General features: G+C 38.8%; 1 protein-coding gene across 1 annotated transcript in view; it reads left to right on the top strand.

The window, feature by feature from the left end:
- LOC141439975 (dmX-like protein 2) overlaps nt 1–18,190 on the top strand; it is a 78,020-nt gene that overhangs the window by 56,530 nt on the left and 3,300 nt on the right. Inside the window, exons 44-58 of the mRNA XM_074104436.1 lie at nt 546–778; nt 1,593–1,768; nt 2,211–2,317; nt 7,033–7,277; nt 7,825–8,016; nt 8,146–8,267; nt 9,392–9,534; nt 9,807–9,969; nt 10,272–10,374; nt 11,287–11,451; nt 12,071–12,252; nt 13,038–13,146; nt 14,433–14,489; nt 15,763–15,823; nt 16,800–17,035. Coding sequence (XP_073960537.1) covers nt 546–778; nt 1,593–1,768; nt 2,211–2,317; nt 7,033–7,277; nt 7,825–8,016; nt 8,146–8,267; nt 9,392–9,534; nt 9,807–9,969; nt 10,272–10,374; nt 11,287–11,451; nt 12,071–12,252; nt 13,038–13,146; nt 14,433–14,489; nt 15,763–15,823; nt 16,800–17,035 — 2,294 coding nt within the window. The remainder of the gene's footprint in view (nt 1–545; nt 779–1,592; nt 1,769–2,210; nt 2,318–7,032; nt 7,278–7,824; nt 8,017–8,145; nt 8,268–9,391; nt 9,535–9,806; nt 9,970–10,271; nt 10,375–11,286; nt 11,452–12,070; nt 12,253–13,037; nt 13,147–14,432; nt 14,490–15,762; nt 15,824–16,799; nt 17,036–18,190) is intronic.

Consider the following 18,190-nt stretch of genomic DNA (forward strand, 5'->3'; position numbering starts at 1 on the left):
GTGTATAGTGGTTGACTATAGCATCAGACTACAAACGAAAGTATACAAGTACGAAAAAGAGTGTAATATTACAATTAACTTGTCGTCTCCCGCTGGAGCAGATCTTTATCGAATTTCCATGGTTTGTCGTTGTTTTTTGTCCGATAAAAGACCACTTTAGGTGAAAACTAAGAAGGATTACACATTTTTTTATAGTTGAATCTTTTAATAATTGTTCAATGCTATTTATTACCTAACTAATAAGTAAACTACTAAGGGCAGTGCAGGGTTAAAAAATAAAACCGTTTACCCTGGGTTATGAATTACAGTTCTATACATTTTGACACTACTTAACCCTGGGTTAACAGTTAACTCGCAGTTACATATTTTAGCTTGGTCTGCGTAAGCCCACCTAAATGACTTTCTGCAAAGTTTCTTGCGGCGCGTTCTTCTTAACAATGAAATACATCCGAATGGCTGGTAGTGTAACAGAAGAAGTTACATGTATTTTACAGAATATGTAGTTTACAGAATAAACAGGTTTTGATTTTACCCAATTGTTGCAGCCAACGAAACCCTCCTCCGCACCCTGCTTTCATACTGCTCGCTGCAAGGCGCCGGCGGCGGCGGCCTGGCGTCCGTCCGCATGGAACTAGTTCTGCTGCTGCAAGAATTGGGACAGGATAAGCAGCACCAGCAGTTGTTGTCGCCGCTGCCGTTCCCCACTACGCTGCCGTTGCTTGCCGCTGCCGTCGCCACCAATAACACTGTCGTTGCCGACCCAGTGCGACATTTGCAGGTACTTTCTTATACCGCTAGACGCTAGACTCACACTCAATTTAGATACGTTCAGCCAGCCCGCCTACTTGCGTGTGGCAGTAGGTTGCCGGTTGCCGGTCTCGGCTAGTCGCGTGGCGCGTAATTAATAGGGATGTTGACGCCATTAAAAAATAATTCTTTATTTTGACCTGAAAACCAGATTAATTTTCGATTTACTGTAAAACTAGATTTTTTGTTGCTTTAAAACAAATAAATAGTTAGTTGATTGAGTTGGCGAACAAATAGCGACTTATGACGTCATAAGTCGCTATTGCCATTGAAGAGAACTGTGTTTTGACAGCTCATAAAATGTACGTCAGCTGATTGGTGGTGTCAACATCCCTTTCTGTCATTTGTTCGACGAACCATGATATCTAAACGCTTTTATAATCCGTATTAAGAATATGCATGTCGTAAGAGTAAGAAAATTGTTATACCTAAAACCTAAACTTAACTTTTGTTTGAGAGTGAACTTTCTTACATGACTCTTGAACCGTTTTACCAGTAACTTTTAATCATTTTACTCCATCTTATCTTACGTAATTATTTTAATAGACAAAAAAAAACATTTTTATGGACGAACTATCTGTATCCCGCGACTTCGTCTGCGAAGAATCGCTCTATCTATCGATGTCCCGCGGGAACTGTACACTTTTCCTAAATAAAACTTTATACGTGAAAGCATAATAGACAGCAAACTCATATTCGCATTTGTAATATTCGTTAATAGATATACTAATTATTTTGTTTTTCTCGGAAAGCATAAAGGTTATTAACTTTTGTATGTTTGTCAGTCGGTAGCACACGACATGCTCGGCACACTCAGCGAGATGGGCATACCGGGCGGGGCGGCGACGCGTCTGCTCCACACTTTGCGGGAGCTGGCCGTCGCTCTGTCCGCCTGTATCTACCAGAGCCTGTGCGATTCTGATACCTTCACGCTGAAACATGGACCACACCATACCGACGGGTAAGATAATGTTACATTTTTTTAACGGAGCAAGTGGTTTTTAAACTGACCATTGATTTACTTGTATCTCATCTGATTGTGAGGCCTAAAATGTGGGTCACTGATTTAATAACAACCACAGGGCGAATCCAGGACATCACACCCCCTCCCCTACGACCTATGTCCTGGGCTGGGTCCAAGATAACAGTAGATATTTTTGTGAAGTGATTGATTTTTAATAGAATTGATTTCGTTGTTAATGTTATTTTACAATACGTATAAATAAGTATCACTCAGTATCAATGTTTTTTTCCACGAAACAGTAACGAAGATTGAAAGACACTTTTGCTAAAAAGTATCCTTTCAAAAGTGTTTATATTGAATTGATAACAGTTTACATTATTTAGTGATACCTGATAAAAAAAAGGAAATACATAACTCGAAGAGACCCTTCTTTTCACAGCATAATTGCAGAGACTCCTGGTACCCACTCGTCCCATATGCTCGCACGGCAAAGGCGTTATTCTACAGAAGAACTTACTGTTACCACACCACCTAACAAATGGCCAGGTAAAAGCGTTTTTTTTTTTCTTAGAAGTAGTATATTAAAAAACGCATAATGTAGACTTCTGTATTATCCATTCAGCTTTATAGCGGTTATCGCCAGCAAAAAAATGATAGATAGTTTCCTGGCAAAAAAAAAGTTCTATGTAATCCCTCATTGAGATTATCCGAACATATTAGACACGTATTTTTAACCGACTTCAAAAAAGGAGGAGGTTCTCAATTCGTGTGTGTTTTTTTTTGTTTGTTTATTACGCGATAACTCCGCCAATTGTGGGCCGAATTTCAAAATTCTTTTTTAGTTCTAAAGGACATACTTCCGAGGTGGTCCCATTGACACCAAGTTAGGATCTGATAATGGGATCTTAGAGAAACCGAGGGCAACCCTCGAATTTTTAAAGCACACCTATAACAATGCAAGTACAGTCGGCAAAAAAAGCTTGTGTTAAAAATGAAATTTTAACAAAAACATTTCTTTTATCACCCAAACAAAAAAATACAAAGATGAACCGCGTTATAAGCGGGAGTGGGGGACTGTCGCACCTTGCTAAAAAATGTCACACGTCGTGACTACACGCGAAACTTACTGGTTATATATGTTTACAATATTTTCCGATAGTCTAACTGACAGACTAATTAAGTCTACGAAACTAGCTCATTCAGTTCTTTAAGCAGCGTTTCCACCAGAGATGTGCGAGGATGTGTTGCGAGGAATATGTTTTTCATTAACCAGTACAAACGCATCATTTACCTCGCCTCGCTCCGCTCATCTGTTTCCACCAGATGAGATTCTATTGGTTAAGAGTCCACCCACGCCAAACGGCGCGAGCGGTTTTGTACCTCACCCCCGCGACCCCTCTGAGATAGATCGCGTGCAACCGCGATTTGTTCGTAGGCGTTATGTGACAGCAACGCGTTTTCGCGCGCAGCGCCGCGAAATACGGTACCGCTAAAGTTTTTCAGAAATGTCAAAACGATCGTTTGTTATGGAGTTTGTATTGAATACGTCATAGACTGACTGCTATGACAAGGCTATGACGTTACAATTTTCCACGTTCAAACTGATTCAATTTTATGTACTTAGGTAATTCGTTTTTATTAACTTGAAAATCGCCAAAATTACGAAAAATGTGAAAATTCGGTTATTATGAGTATTTTCAAAGCTGCATTCCAATACAGTACAATGACTCTTTATTGTACTCCGGTCTGAGTGGAGAGCCTTGGGAGAGGCCTATACGAGTATGCCCAGCAGTGGACGTCTTTCGGGTGACATGATGATGGTTATGATGATGATTATCACAATACTAAAGTTCACCTAAATTTTATTTTCTTAGGTACACTTTAATTTAACTATGGCCTATGAAATACACCTACATTTCTAAAAGTGTATTAGTAATTTCTTGCAATACCTATATCAAAATATTAAAAATTATTAAAAATTAAGCAAGATATATTTCTCAAAATGTAGACAAAACTGAAGATAACTTATAATACCTATACTCATTTAGGTAGGTATACACTAAAATATGGATCCATTTGCAGATATCGATTTTTTATTTGAAAACCAAAAACCTCATTAAAATTTGCTTCGTACAGTCGGATAAAACATTCAAAGGATATAACATTGCCTGGCGGGCAATTTTTTCAATCACAGGTGGACATTATATTGAGTAAAATTACCCACGTTTATAATTTTATAAAGCACTTACGTTTACAAACTTAAATTTTAATAAACACAAAATAAACATTGTACTTTGCTCTGATAACTGTTATTTTTATATGTTTTATGTACAATAGAGAGTTATATAAACCCTTTATTGAACAAAAAATACTCATTCGTGACAATCGATTTTATAAGAAAATGGCCCTAAGGCAAAGTTGACGGTTTTTTGCCCAAAATTCAGAACCAACATAAAAAATACAACCGAATTGATAACCTCCTCCTTTTTTCTGAAGTCAGTTAAAATTACGTAGGCATATAAAATGGCGGCTTTCGTCAACATCAAAAAGAGAATCTTCTGTACTTTTATATTCTGTGAGTGTTTAGATACAAAATAATTTTATTTTTGCATATCACGGGCAGTTTCGGCATCAGGCTTCTAATAGACTCTCGTTAATAATCCCCCTTTTTACAGCCCTTAATGCACAATGTACTTTTGTGTCAATATTAGTTCCAATTCCAAATATTACCCGCTATGATCCTGTTACAACAAGGCCATAGTCGGTAGGAAATACAAACTGAAATATAGATGCACAGAAAAACCAGAAAAAGAGACCAGCATCCTCAGCATGACAGAGGTGTCAACTTCTAGATTTTTTCTCGCCTGCTTGCCTAAATATCAAAATTTTCCAGGCGTTACTTCCTGTCAAAGATCAGCAATTTGTATTCAATCAGTGTTCTATCAATGTCGTATGTATACAAACACCTCTATATTATGTTTGAGTTTTCTAATAATTTTATCATATTATTTATGAGTTAAACGCTAATAACCAATAACAAATTATAACAACAACAGTTTGTATATGACACTAAAACACCGAACTAGGCCACGATGTCCCTTATTTTTAATAGGAAGTACCACCTACAAAACTTTGATATTTCGGCAAGTAGTAGGTCAATGTATGGTTAATTCTTAGAAATAAAGTTAGAGGTGTCACTACTTCAAAACCAAATAAAAGAAATGTGTCTTTTTATTTGGTATTTTTTTTTTATTAATATGATAACTAGTATTAGTTTTTTGAGTGGCGATGTAAATCTATATAAAGAACAACTTTAAAATTTGAAACAAATCGCTTGATTACATACTGATATAAAAAAACAAAAGTCAAGAACTGACACAAGTAGGATATTCATACTCAACATAAATATTCTTGGAGATACGAGTACTCGCAGAAAAAACTGTGCCCATTTGATAAAAGGGACGGCTTACTAGAAAAACCAAACTATGAACTGAACTGTTACCTAACGACTAAATGCAATCAGTTTGTCTGAATTAATAAATTATTCACTATTTTAATTGTACTTTAGATTTATAAAGAGTGGAGAAATTACGTATAAAGAAAGAAAGAAGGATATTTTATTAACACTAATACAAAAAGCACAAAGTGCAGTATTTGAACCTGTAAGTGAGAACTTTTTCTACTATTATAACGCATGTGGGCAATGTTGTCTAAATAACTTTGCCCGTTATAAAATTCAATCAATAAGTTACTTTGCCCAACGATTAATAAAGTAAATATTTGTTTTATATAAGTCATGTTATTTAGTGGGTGTCTCAAAATAATGTAGGTACTTACTGTACTAAAATAGTGCTTGTGTAGTGTAGATGTATCATCATCTTGTTGAGAGACCTCAGTGCGTTTTTTTTACTGTAGAACATATGTTAATCCAGGGTATTTATTACCTGTATGGCAAATTTCATGCAAATCCGTTCAGTAGTTTCTACGTGAAAGAGTAACAAACATCCATCCATCGCCATACTTAAAAAAATGTTTAGAATTTTTTTTGTAGAGAATTTTATGTAGATTACTTATGTTTTAGAACATTTTTTGCTGTGGTTTACGAGTTATTTACGAAAAACTAAATGGGACTTTTACACAAACTCCTCCCCACCCGTTAGCTCTACCCCCACCCATCAGTACTTTTAGTATGTGGTCTAAAACACCATCCCCTACAACTATGCCAAAATTGACTTATACGCGAGTTTTTCCCCGGAGAGGCAGTTTTTGGTCTTCGTTGGGTAGGCTATATACTCGTACCGTACTATGACACGTATTAAGTTTGAACACATGTCCTATATTCCTACTATGGTAGTTATCAGTTTATAAGTAATAGACAAAATATGGAGCCAATAAAACTATTTAGACTACTAACCAATTTTTCTACCCTTACCTAATTCTTGTAATAAACAACAAACTTACTTTACAACTTCTGACATCTTCTGACATGTTGTCTGTCATTGTACGAATACTGAGTGCTTCTTGTTTTTTTTGTGCGTTATTTAATTTATTTTCCGGTGTTGACTATCCTAAAACACCTTAAATACCCAAAATACAGTGATAACGTAATTTAATAATAATTTCCTTACTCATAGATTGAGTGTTATGAAAGAAGTGTAAATGTAAAAGTTTTTTTTCGTAAATGAATTTTGTGGAGAAAAGCGACGCAGGTCAATCAGGCAGAGCACCTAAGCGCTCACTGTTTCTCTGCGTTGAAGTGACAGAGAAGCAATATGTCGTCGGCGTGGCGTAAGTCTTTGCTCATCAAAAATTTGCAAATAAAATAAATGCAAAGAAATTACGATTTAGATTTAAGAAATAACACAACAGATATTATTATTACGTTTTGTTTGTAAATCAGACTTAGTAATTTGATTATAGTGTCTTTATAAATAACGGAGTATTTTTGGTTTCTAAATCAAAGTAAGAGCTCACTTTGGCAATAAAATCTATCGAGCCAAATTAGTTTAATCGTGTTTTGAAAGCAACGACTAACTCAGGAATACGATCAAGATTATCGTAATATTTTTTTTATTGCCACGAAATACACCAATTTTATACCACGTCTCTTTAAAAATAGCAGTGATTGGCGTTGGTCGGCTCTTAATGAAAAAACACATCCCTCGTAACACATCCTCGCACATTATTGATGGTAACGCTGCTTTAGGCTAGCCTGGCCGACCCGACAGCAACCGTTACAATACAAGACCTCATTCCCACAGGTGTATCAGCACTTCGCGGCCTTGCACTTCGCGCGGCAGAGGAAGAAGAAGCTCCTAGGTTACCTGTGTTACTAGCGGAAGCGTTCTGCGCGGTGTATCTCGCGCTGCTGGGCTGGGCTTTGGCAGCCAGGGACGCGCATTTGTTGTACCGTCTGGCGGCTCATACAGCTGATGCTAAGGCGCACTCCAAGCTCTACGGCGGTGGTGTGAGGAGGCTGCTTACTACTGCGCCGGCGCCGCCACAGGTAAGCAAACTATACTATACCAAGCTCCTGTACCACTAAGATTACAAGGCTACGAATCTACATGATAATTAAGTTTTTCATACAAAAAAGTGACAGTTCGTGGAATTGTAGCACTAGTAACGTTTGGTCGTTTGGGGCTGTGGTTCCTGTAAAACGATGAACATAACTTTACAGTCTTTATAATCACAAAAAGGTTAACCTTTCGATTAAATTTACACTGACATGCTATTTTACTTTTCATGTTATTTGTTCACTTGATTCATTAACTAGGGTCATTTGACTTGTTCTGAGAATTTATTTAAGTCACATCCTCGTATATTTGTCGTCGCCCGGTTGCCCCCCAGATCATGAAGTACCTAAGCATACCATTAAATGGCGGTGTTTCATGAAATACCCAGGAATTTCGTGTTCTGGCGGATTCTACGATCAGGCGACGACATGGAGTCTTACTAGAAACAGTAATTAACTAAAAAAATGCGAAAAAAATCTTTTTAAATTTTACAACTCAAACTGCGCCTCAGTAAAATACATAAACACTTCTTTTCAGCCGAAATTAGTTGAGCGTACCGAGGGTACTTCCGTGTGGTCGTCTCTGCGAGAGAAGCGAGCGCTTCTGAACATGCGTCTACTGGGCCTCGGGCCCTCAGTGCCTCATAAAAACATACAGGAAGGACGCCCGACGTACAGGGAGCAATTCGTGCCGCCATACTGCAGTATATTGACGTTCCTACTGACAAAGGTAAGGCTTAAATCGGATAGCAGGTGAAATACATGCGTAAAAATATAGTTTAGAAAGAAAAGACATTAGCTTTTGATGAAGCCGTTTTCTTTTGGTATTTTAACCGTGAGAATGTGATCTTGTTCGTAGCCGACCTATGAACAAGATGCAGAGAACTATGATTACGATTCGGCGGAATCGGGAGCTGAAGATCCGGAGGACAGCGCCAGCGAAGCGGACGACGATGACGTTTTCGACACCACCGTTACCAGGTACGTTTTTTTTTTGACTACATTCATGGTACCTAGAGTGTCTACCACAATTGCTAGGGTTGTCCCTAATCTTAAGGGCTCGAATGAATTTTAGTACACGAAAAAAAAACTGTTATTAATCACGGATAAGAATTATAACTTCACCTTCATATTTAGTCATTTATTTAACACATGTTTGCTACAGTCACGTGTCTATTGCCCTCGCCTTCGGCTCGTGCCCCCAAGTATTGCTTTTTTCTATCGTCCCTTAGCGTGTATTTTCCCGTCTATCTATCTCTAATCCAGGGTTGCAGTGGATAATTATCACGATAATTACGGACTGATAATATCGCGTATGATATTATGCTAAAAGTGTATAGTGTATCTTAACGCAGGAAATATTGTGTGCAACTTTTTCGCGTCGATTGTGTGCATCCGAACACGTAAAATTTAACAATAACAAATAAAAAATATCTTTATTATCTGTTTTGTTTTTGGATAATCATCCGATGATTATTTTGAATCAGCTCAAACGAGTATTACCCACTGCTCAACTATTCATAGCTAAGCAAATACCAGTTGAGCCGATGGTTTTCCCTGCTCAATATGATGCAGTTGAGCAACCTAGTTAAGCATTGGGAGGAAGGGTTACTTGATCACTGTGTATTATCCACTGCTCAACTATAACAAAAAACTAAAAAAAAACAATACGGTATTTGACAACTTCTGATTTTGCCATATCTTATTATTATTACGAAAATATAGATATACAGATAGTGTTTAGCGAAGAGAAAATTTAAATCGGTTAAAATCTATATACCTGTCTCTTTCTCAAACGCTTTTCTCTATGCAGCAAGTATGGCGGTACTGGCGTGTGACGTCACATGCCAGTATGTCTTTCTCTGTCTAATCTTGAATTTCAAACCTTCATAACTTTGTTATTTGTAAAGGTAGCTTAAAAATTGTTTTTCTATTCTATAACAGGCATTGTGTAGTTTTAATTTATAAAACATATACAAAATAGTCAAATACCGTATTGAGCCGTTGGTATTGCCCACTGCTCATCTTTATGCAGTTGAGCTATATACATATAGTTGAACAGCGATGAAAGATGCCCTAATCTCAGTCAACTTTACTGCCACCAGAGTGGAGAAACGCAGCAAGCTAGTGAACACAGAGCATTCAGACCCCGATTCTTATTCATGGTGTCTCATGCGAGTGGCGGTTCTGCGGCTCGCACAACACAAACTGCAGAACTTCCTGCAACTGTGCGGTATCGAGATGTCAGGTAACTTGGCAACTGTAATATCAATTAATCGTTATGTTAAGTGACATGAAGTTTGGCGCGGGCGTTTTATATGCAATGTTAATGTCCACGATGTCATTTTTGGGCATCTTCTCCATTCGCAACCCTTAATTTAAACTTATTAAATATTTGATTTTTTGCGATAGAAATACTGTTCAAGAAATATTCTTTATAGTTTTTTTTTAATTTTTTACTTGTATAACACATGGTTTATAGGATAAATTACCCAATATTATGGTTGTATTTCGTATTAGAGCTTGCAACAACCAGTCCGACCGTGCACGGCGCTTTGCGTCGCGTGGACCAATGGCAGCAGCAGCTGACTGAAAACCTGGAGGCGCGCCCGCCGCCACCGGACTATATCCCCGGTTGCTTCCCGGAACAATTGCCGGCTGGGCCGCCCATCAACAAGTACAGGTCAGTTCATTCACAGATCCCGGGTGACTTGTTGATTACGTAACTAATAGGAGACCAGTGGGTGATTCGTCATGTACAATCGCGGAAACTGAATCACGTAACGTACCTATTGAACCCTTGTGCTGCTAATGTCGTATTGGTATCCTATACATCTATGAAAAAAATCATAGCGAAATTGATTATGAAAAGGTATGTGATTCAGCTTCCTTGATTGTACCTATAAAAGAGTTCATGTTCAGATATGCAGACGTTTTAAAAAGTATTGTGCGTAGTTTTAAATCCAAATATTGGCTTTGCTTCAGATGTCTCTTGGAAAAACACAACACGCCGTTCAATTCGAATTTATATAGCGCCGCTCCAGCGAGGCGATTATGGAGTTTCCTTGTTCGACAAGAGTTGGTGCAGGTACACTTCTATTTTTTTCATTATTTATTACTAAGATTTCTTACTATTGAATTAAACATTGCGTTGTAAGCCAATATGTGAACGTTTCTACCGACTGTACACAAATAACATAATGGAGCGGAAACAGAACAGTGTATGTTTGTTACTCTTTCATGCTAAAATGACTGAACTTGGATGCAATTGGGTATGTAGACTGCTAGATCATCGGAATAATACATAAACTACTTTTTATCCTGCTATCCCTACAGAGTCGGGATTTATGCACATAATTTCCTGAAATCCCAACTTCTAAGTATTATATGAAAAGTAAGACATATGAAATTTTACACGTGTATTCTCTGTACAATGTAAGTAAAAGAACTTGCGAATCCACATGGAAATTCGGTAAAACATGTATTTCAACTGTCAGATCTCACACGAGCGAAGTCACATGAAAGTAGAAGGTAGTGTAGGAATAAATACTTTTTTAGTCCACAGCTTCATACTAGATATTTTTTAGTGTCTAGCCGAAACCGAAACCTAATTTCAGCTGTGTTGCAGTTTTGGCAGAATCCTACACTGAAACTATAATCACGGACTACCCTAGTATATATTATCTAAATTTACGTTCCTTTTAGCTTTTGCATATATTTATATACCTACATAGTTTCTAAAAATTTAAGTAGTTCTCTCTTCTATTTGAAGTAGAATATTAACGTACGTTACGACGAAACATTTGCTGATACGCGGATGGCGGACCCCACGTAAGCCCACGAACCCAGTTTCGGTTTCCATTCTAGTTTCCGTACATCTGCCGAAATCCAAATTTAGTCGAAATCTCAATTTAATGTCAATATTCTTCGAAACCAAAACCGAAACCGAATATTCGTTCGGACATTACAGTATATTTATACCTACATATTTTTTTTTTAGGAAATATTCATCCGGGCAGTGTTCTCGCGGCGGCGCGCCCAGTCGGTGGCGGACGGGGGCGGCGAGCCGCGGGCCGGCCAGCCGCCGCGTGGGGACGACCTGCACAGCCCCGTACGGATCATACACAAGGAGCAGGACTCCATCGCCGCGTTCTGTCTCAACCGGGTCAGTGCTGATTGATTCGTAGATCTGTGGAGTCTGTTGCCCGATGGGTGAATATTCGAGCGTTTTGACCGCTCCCACGAAACGTCCTAGGGGCCACCACTAACTCGCGCGGGTGCACAACGTGAGCACCCGAACGGCGTGCTGTATCAATAGAGCAGAGACCCGCCACACGCAGCGCTGCTCTATTAAATGACATGAAACAAGCACGCCATGCCCTTGCCAAGCCGTGCACCAGCGCGAGTTAGCGGAGGCCCTAAATCGCTACAACATGAATCTTACGTAAAATAAACGTCGGTACGTACTGTCCTTCGTTTTCATAAAAAGTTAATTCGGAGCATTGTCTATTTTAACAATATTTACTGAGACGGTAAAAACGGTGTTTATTGATCCCAAGTTGGTTTGTTTTAATGCGCTTTCATACTTTGTTACTGTGAGTTAGGGTATGGTGCTAGAATTTGACAACCTTTTTTTACGATGTGAAGACGTTTGGTTGCATTCCGTGCATCACGACCAGTGATGAGGTGTCTCATTTACCCGCCTCCCACACCTGTCGCCCCCGACTCTAACAACTGTAGATGACATGTACGTCTTGTTATCTTTGTAATTCATGCCCATCCAGGTCGGCGGGTGCTTGCTGGCAGTGGCGACGGCGCGCGAGGTCCAAGAGATGGACGTGTCGCTGTTGCTCCGCGGCGGCGCGTGCTGGGCCGAGGACGAGTGCGAAGTGGACCTGTTGGCGTTGGCGGCCGACCCCGCCGCGCTGCCCGACACAGGCTTCCTGCTCATACAGCATCAGGACAAGTCAGTATACGAGCTTAGGCTTCACCACTGCGATTAAATGCACGTGTGGGGGAGATTCCAATAGAGAGATATCTCTCCAGGCAGGTGTTATAATAATAATAATAATCATTATCATTTATTTCAAACAATCAGTTCATATTGTGTTAGTAACAATGAGGGCTATCGTTTTTTGTCTTTCTAGATGGCGTGAGGTTTTAAGTGTGGCTTTCAAAGTCTGTTATTACGGGCGTGGAAACAAAGTTTAGAATAAAATCATATTTAATACACCTTAAAACCGTACCATAAAAATATCGCGCAACCACAGTGTTGCGTTGTTCCGTTTTGTTCGGAAAAAAGGGAGGACAAAAGTTTCCGAAAGACAAAACTGTCTCAAAACACACACATTCATTGCCCCGTAACGCATAATTGCCATAATTAATTTCAAGTAATGTAAAATATTCACCAAAAATATTCTAATTATAAATAAACCCGCGTAGCTCACCCAAAAACTATGAGATTTGACATTTCGGAGACCTCACGCTACACTAGCGCCTCTAGCGGCGAATTAATACGCGATAACCCTCATTGTCTTATTACCTACGTTAGTGTCATAAAATTAAAATTAAAACCAAAATCAAATAATTAAAACATAATTAAATTCAAATTAAGTCATTAAATATTATTTTTATGCCTGGGGACCTAAGTCATGATTAGCGTCATGATTCGACAAGAAACGTTCGATAATTTTAGTTAATACTATAAGAAAAAAATCTGCAATTGTTCTTCATGTAATATTTATTTAACAGGCCAAACAACGGCTCAATACCCGGCACGGGTAACAGTTCGCCGCAAAATCCGAACGCGCCCCAAATGCCAGTCGGTATGGCGAGCCAGACCGGCCGCGGCGCTAGCGTTGTAAGTATACTTCTTATTGGTCTATCCATAGCACACATTACATACATGATTATACAAGAACTTTCAGCGGAAGCTTGTTTCTACCGTGTAAAAAATCGGGAACGTTTCCCGTTTTATTTAATTATGTTTTGTATTGGACAGATTTGACACAAGGTGTTGTAATGTTGGACTCTACCGTCAAGAGGATAAATACAGCGAAAGCACTCTAATATTGTTAGGGTTTTGACAGTATTTGAGAGTTTTAGAGTGAAGTCTGTGATGAATGTGAAAATACAGCAAGAGTCTGTGTTTGATACGAATGCTACCATTGTGATACCAGGGGAGCACCCACGAAATTCAAAAGTCTAAGTTCGTATCATACCGTCGTTTTTACTCTCGTATACTAAATAATATTAGCATCAGCGGGACGGCAAGATATGAAGTTCGAATTTTGCACTTCGTAGTATAGGACCAGATCAGTATGGTGATAAAAGAGGTAGTCAAAATTTGACTCATATTATTACTAAATTAAAAAAAACTGGAGTTTTGATCGTAAGATCTTCGGATTAGATCATAAGGTAAAAAATAATTAACAAAAGTAGGTTGTTTCTAGTAGTGCTTTGTACCAGCGGTCGGCAACCTTTTATAGGCGAAGACCACGAGCCATTATGAGACCGCACCTGTACATATAATGATAGCCACTGACGTGCTTTGAGCAACTACGGTTGCCAAGTATATTTAAGCAAAATGCTTCTGGCAACTGTGGTTGCCAGACATACACTGCGTCGCTATTGCAGCGCAAGACAAGAGCAATTCTCGCGCAATTCTCCAGCAATTCACGCGAGCAGCTGAGTGGATAGATACCATACATTTACAAACCAATAGTTATCGGACCGCATGTTGCCAACCGCTGCTTTATACTAGACAATATATTTTAATAGCGCTGAACAATTTAGTATTAACGGGATATTAGATATCCCTCCCATACTGCATACTTACATATGATATGGGCTGATCCGATATATTACTAAACAACTAACTTGGTTTAATTCGGGTTTGGTATGTGCTACTAATTTGGATGGCAAATACTAATCAGAAAATAAAACGACGAATAAACGATTACGTGTATGCAGAATAATCGTTTAAATGATTCATTATAAACAAATAACTACAATTAACAAACAATTTTGTAAAATATGTTTGTTGATAATTTGATATGTATTAACATAGCTGTGCAAGTTATTTAATAATTGACATTGAATGAGTGTTAAGAAAAGACTGATTGTTGTTAATAATGAAATTCACAGCTGGAGCGGCGGGCAAGCCACTCAAAGCCAACTGGCCACGAAGCGTATGTTGTCACAGTACGTGGATGACATTAACTAATGCATAAAACGGGGTAAATGCTTGAACGAACCAATGGGCCAATAATCATTTCTGCTTTCCAAGCCCTTTGGAACGTTTTTCACAAAGTCATTTAAACATGAGTTTCAAGTCATATGCCTATAATTTAACTTTAATTATAGACGTGCGAACGAATTGATCTAGAGTCGAATTAAAAAAAAAGGCGCGGGGGAGGAACAAAGGCAGTCGACCAACACTATGTAATCGTCCGCTCCTTACTTTCTCCACTCTCAATCAAGTTTGTGCGCTTATCAATCGTAGTCCGCAAGATGTAAAAACCTGGCCGTTGAACATCGTCCATTTGATTTAGCTTACCATTGATTCGTTCAAAGCAAAACTGACGTGGTGTGGACTTTGTGTATGTACGTGACGTTAACTGTATTCGTGTCGTCTTCGCAGGGCTTCGCTCGTGCTTTACTACTATTACTTCTATAAATGCTGTGAGCTAACGACTTTACTTGGGGACCGCACATAATCTTGTAGTAGGGTTTATACAAAAAAACTATTCAAGACTACGGAGGACTGTGTCACATGTCTGTAGAAAAAGTCACTTGATTAACGTATTAAAAGATAAGGTTGTGCGCGCGTCGTAACAGAGAGTTGGTCGCAGGTCAAAGGCCTGCAGTTCCCGGGTTGCCACGACGCGAAATACTGTCGTCTGGTGCTCCACCGTTCGAAGCTTCTCATGAAACCGGTCAGTGACAACCCTAGCCAGTTTCGCCTCTCACTTAACAGTCACCTTCTCAACCAGCGATTTGCACTTATTTTCAGCTCGATGTATCCCTTTTTGTTTTATCGCTATGATTTTTTCCTTATTTTAATTTCGCAGGTTATTTTTTTTAGTTCATCAGGCGTTACAGTCGTAGCGATTTCGGTTCGTCTTATGACATTCATATCCTAATGGTTTATCTTTGGATTTATTATTTTATTTGTCACATTCTCATATCCATCAGAACCTGTAGCTGTCGATCGTTTTATTTTGTTGTTCAATAGGTGTTTCTGTGCGTTAGTATTGTCGTTTCAAGCTTATGAATGTTTGTGGTAAACGTATATGGTGCCTGTTTGTACGTAACTATAAAGCATGTCTTGCCCTGTCTATAAATAACATGGAATACTAATAATTAGTATAAATTATTTATATATTACTTTATTAGGTAGTACACGTTTCTTTTTATGCACTCTATGTTTAAAATTTGGTTTTGCTGCACGACTAAAATATATTTGTCTGTGTAGGTGCTGAAACACAAAATAGATAATATCAAGCGTATGGCGGCGCATCCATCACAACCATTGTGTAAGTATAATTAGAAAAATCTTCGATTTTAATTAGCTGCTTAAGCGGAGTATTTTTATTTAATTCGATTGGTCCAAAATTTATATTTATTTATTTTATTTTTATATTTATTTTTATTTCTTTTTTATTTATATTTAGGCCGCCTATTGCTTACCTTGTAATTTTCTCTGTGTACCTGTTTTCTGTATCGCTTACTATTTCTGGTGTACAATAAAGAGTAATTGTATTGTATTGTATTGTATATTTATAAAACTGTGTTTTTTATCTCATCAATAGTTTATCAAACCCTTATGTCTAGTACAATATTTAATAACTATTCAAATTAATTTCTGATACCTTGCATCACAATCTGGTCAGAGTAGAAAAACGTAAAAAAGTGCATCAAACAATAAGTTCAACTGCAGATTTGGTCTCTTTTAAAATTGACTCATCTGAAGTGTATTACAATTGAACGTCTCTCATGCAAATTCAGGCACCGCCCTAAATGGCCATTACTGGCGCAATGCTGCCTGCATTCGATAAAACTTCGCTCGACCTCGTAACATTGAACTGAATTGAACTGAAAACAATTAGGTACTTTGCTCACGCTCGACCTTATGATAGCTACGTTTATGCAAGAATTGTTGTTAATGCAATTCTCCACCTCCTCACTGTAAGAACACACACAAATCACACAAACCTATCTATCACATCACCACACTACACTGACGCGTTTCGAACTCGACCAGAGCAACACAACCTTTAGACACATCTAACATCTGGTAGCATGGTGAACGGTTGTGTTGCTCTGAAGATTAGGTCTGGTCAATGTAGTGTGGTGGTGGTGATAGATGGGTTTGTGTGTTCTTACAGTGTGGAGGACTGTATGAAACACATTTCTTGCATAAACGTAGCTATCATAACGTCGCGGTGAACAAAGTAATTGTTTCAGTTCATTGATATGGAGCTCCGCGAAGTAATGAATACATTTGTGTAGACCTGACGGGCGGCGCTGACGGCTCGGTCCAGCTCTGGGAGTGGGGCCACCGAGCTGCGTGTGGTCGCCGCGCGCGCCCCGGCGCCTTCGCCAAGGTGACGCGCGTGCGGTTCTCCGACTACGGCAACAAGTTCGCCGCCGCCGACGCCGACGGCAACTTGGCTATGTGGCAGCTGCAACCGTCCGCACAGCAACATGATACGACACAGCCGCACGCTCCGGCCAGGCCTTTCTTTGTAAGAATAATTTGACATTTTAAGAAGAGATATTATTATAGTTCAGGTGAAATGAACTGACCGGTTCTCTGCCTTTTCTTAATATTCCCAATTTTAATTTGCCGAACTCACGATTTTCTATGAAACCGTGTTTTTTTCGGAACTTTCATAAAACAAACCTAACCTCACCTACTGTGTTCTATAAAACTATTTTTTTTGTTTTCGGAGAAAATTGAGAGTTCGGAAATAAAACAGTTGGCAAGTGAAGCATTTGACTATCTGTACGAGTAAGCTTCACTTAGTACATAACAAGTTATCAATTAATATTTCCTGAATATATATTTTCGTCTAGCATTTGTCACGGGATGTAGACTGTGATTCAACTACAGTCTAAACCAGAGGTTCCCACACTTATTTCGTCTAACGCCCATTTTGAAAATCAGTTATTTTGTAGCGCTCCTCATTTTTTTTTCACCTTAAAACCTCAATGACATATTAATCTCGCCTAATGAAGGCACAAAGGTGAAGATTTTTCTGGGCTCTTACCGCCCCCTCGTGGCCTCTAGCGCCCACAGGGGGGCGTTATCGCCCACTTTGGGAAAGACTGGTCTAAACCGTTTATAACACCAGTTATAACGACATATCGGATGTAATCAACACGGAAAAAGTCTCAACACCATCATTCCGAAATAATACTGTTTTCTTGCAACTATGCTTTAATTTCATCATAACCGCATTAAATACCCAGCACAAAGCGGGACTTTTCTGCTCTAGAGCAGTAAAAATGTATGAAAATCCTTTATTGCATTGTTTTAGATTTTTTTTAATTGCACGACCAAAGAGGTAACACAAGTATTTTTGCTATAAAATTAGCCTGCATAGTGTAAAAAATCTAGTGTTAGGTTGGTCAACCTGACGGTCTTATGAAATTTGACAGATTGCGTCCAAAAAATTGTTGCTACCAATCCTACCAAAAATAGTACGTAGCCGTATATTTAAAAAAAAAACTTCGTGTGTTGGTTGTCCAACCAAACACCTCATCATGTCAGCCGAAAGACGTCCACTGCTGGACATAAAGCCTCCCCAAGGCTCTCCACTCAGACCGGTCTTGTGCTTTCCGCATCCACCGCGATCCCCGCGATCTTAACCAAGTCGTCGCTCCATCTTGTTGGACTA

The sequence above is a fragment of the Choristoneura fumiferana genome, chromosome 21, assembly GCF_025370935.1.
Source record: "Choristoneura fumiferana chromosome 21, NRCan_CFum_1, whole genome shotgun sequence".
In the NCBI taxonomy this organism is placed as follows: domain Eukaryota; kingdom Metazoa; phylum Arthropoda; class Insecta; order Lepidoptera; family Tortricidae; genus Choristoneura; species Choristoneura fumiferana.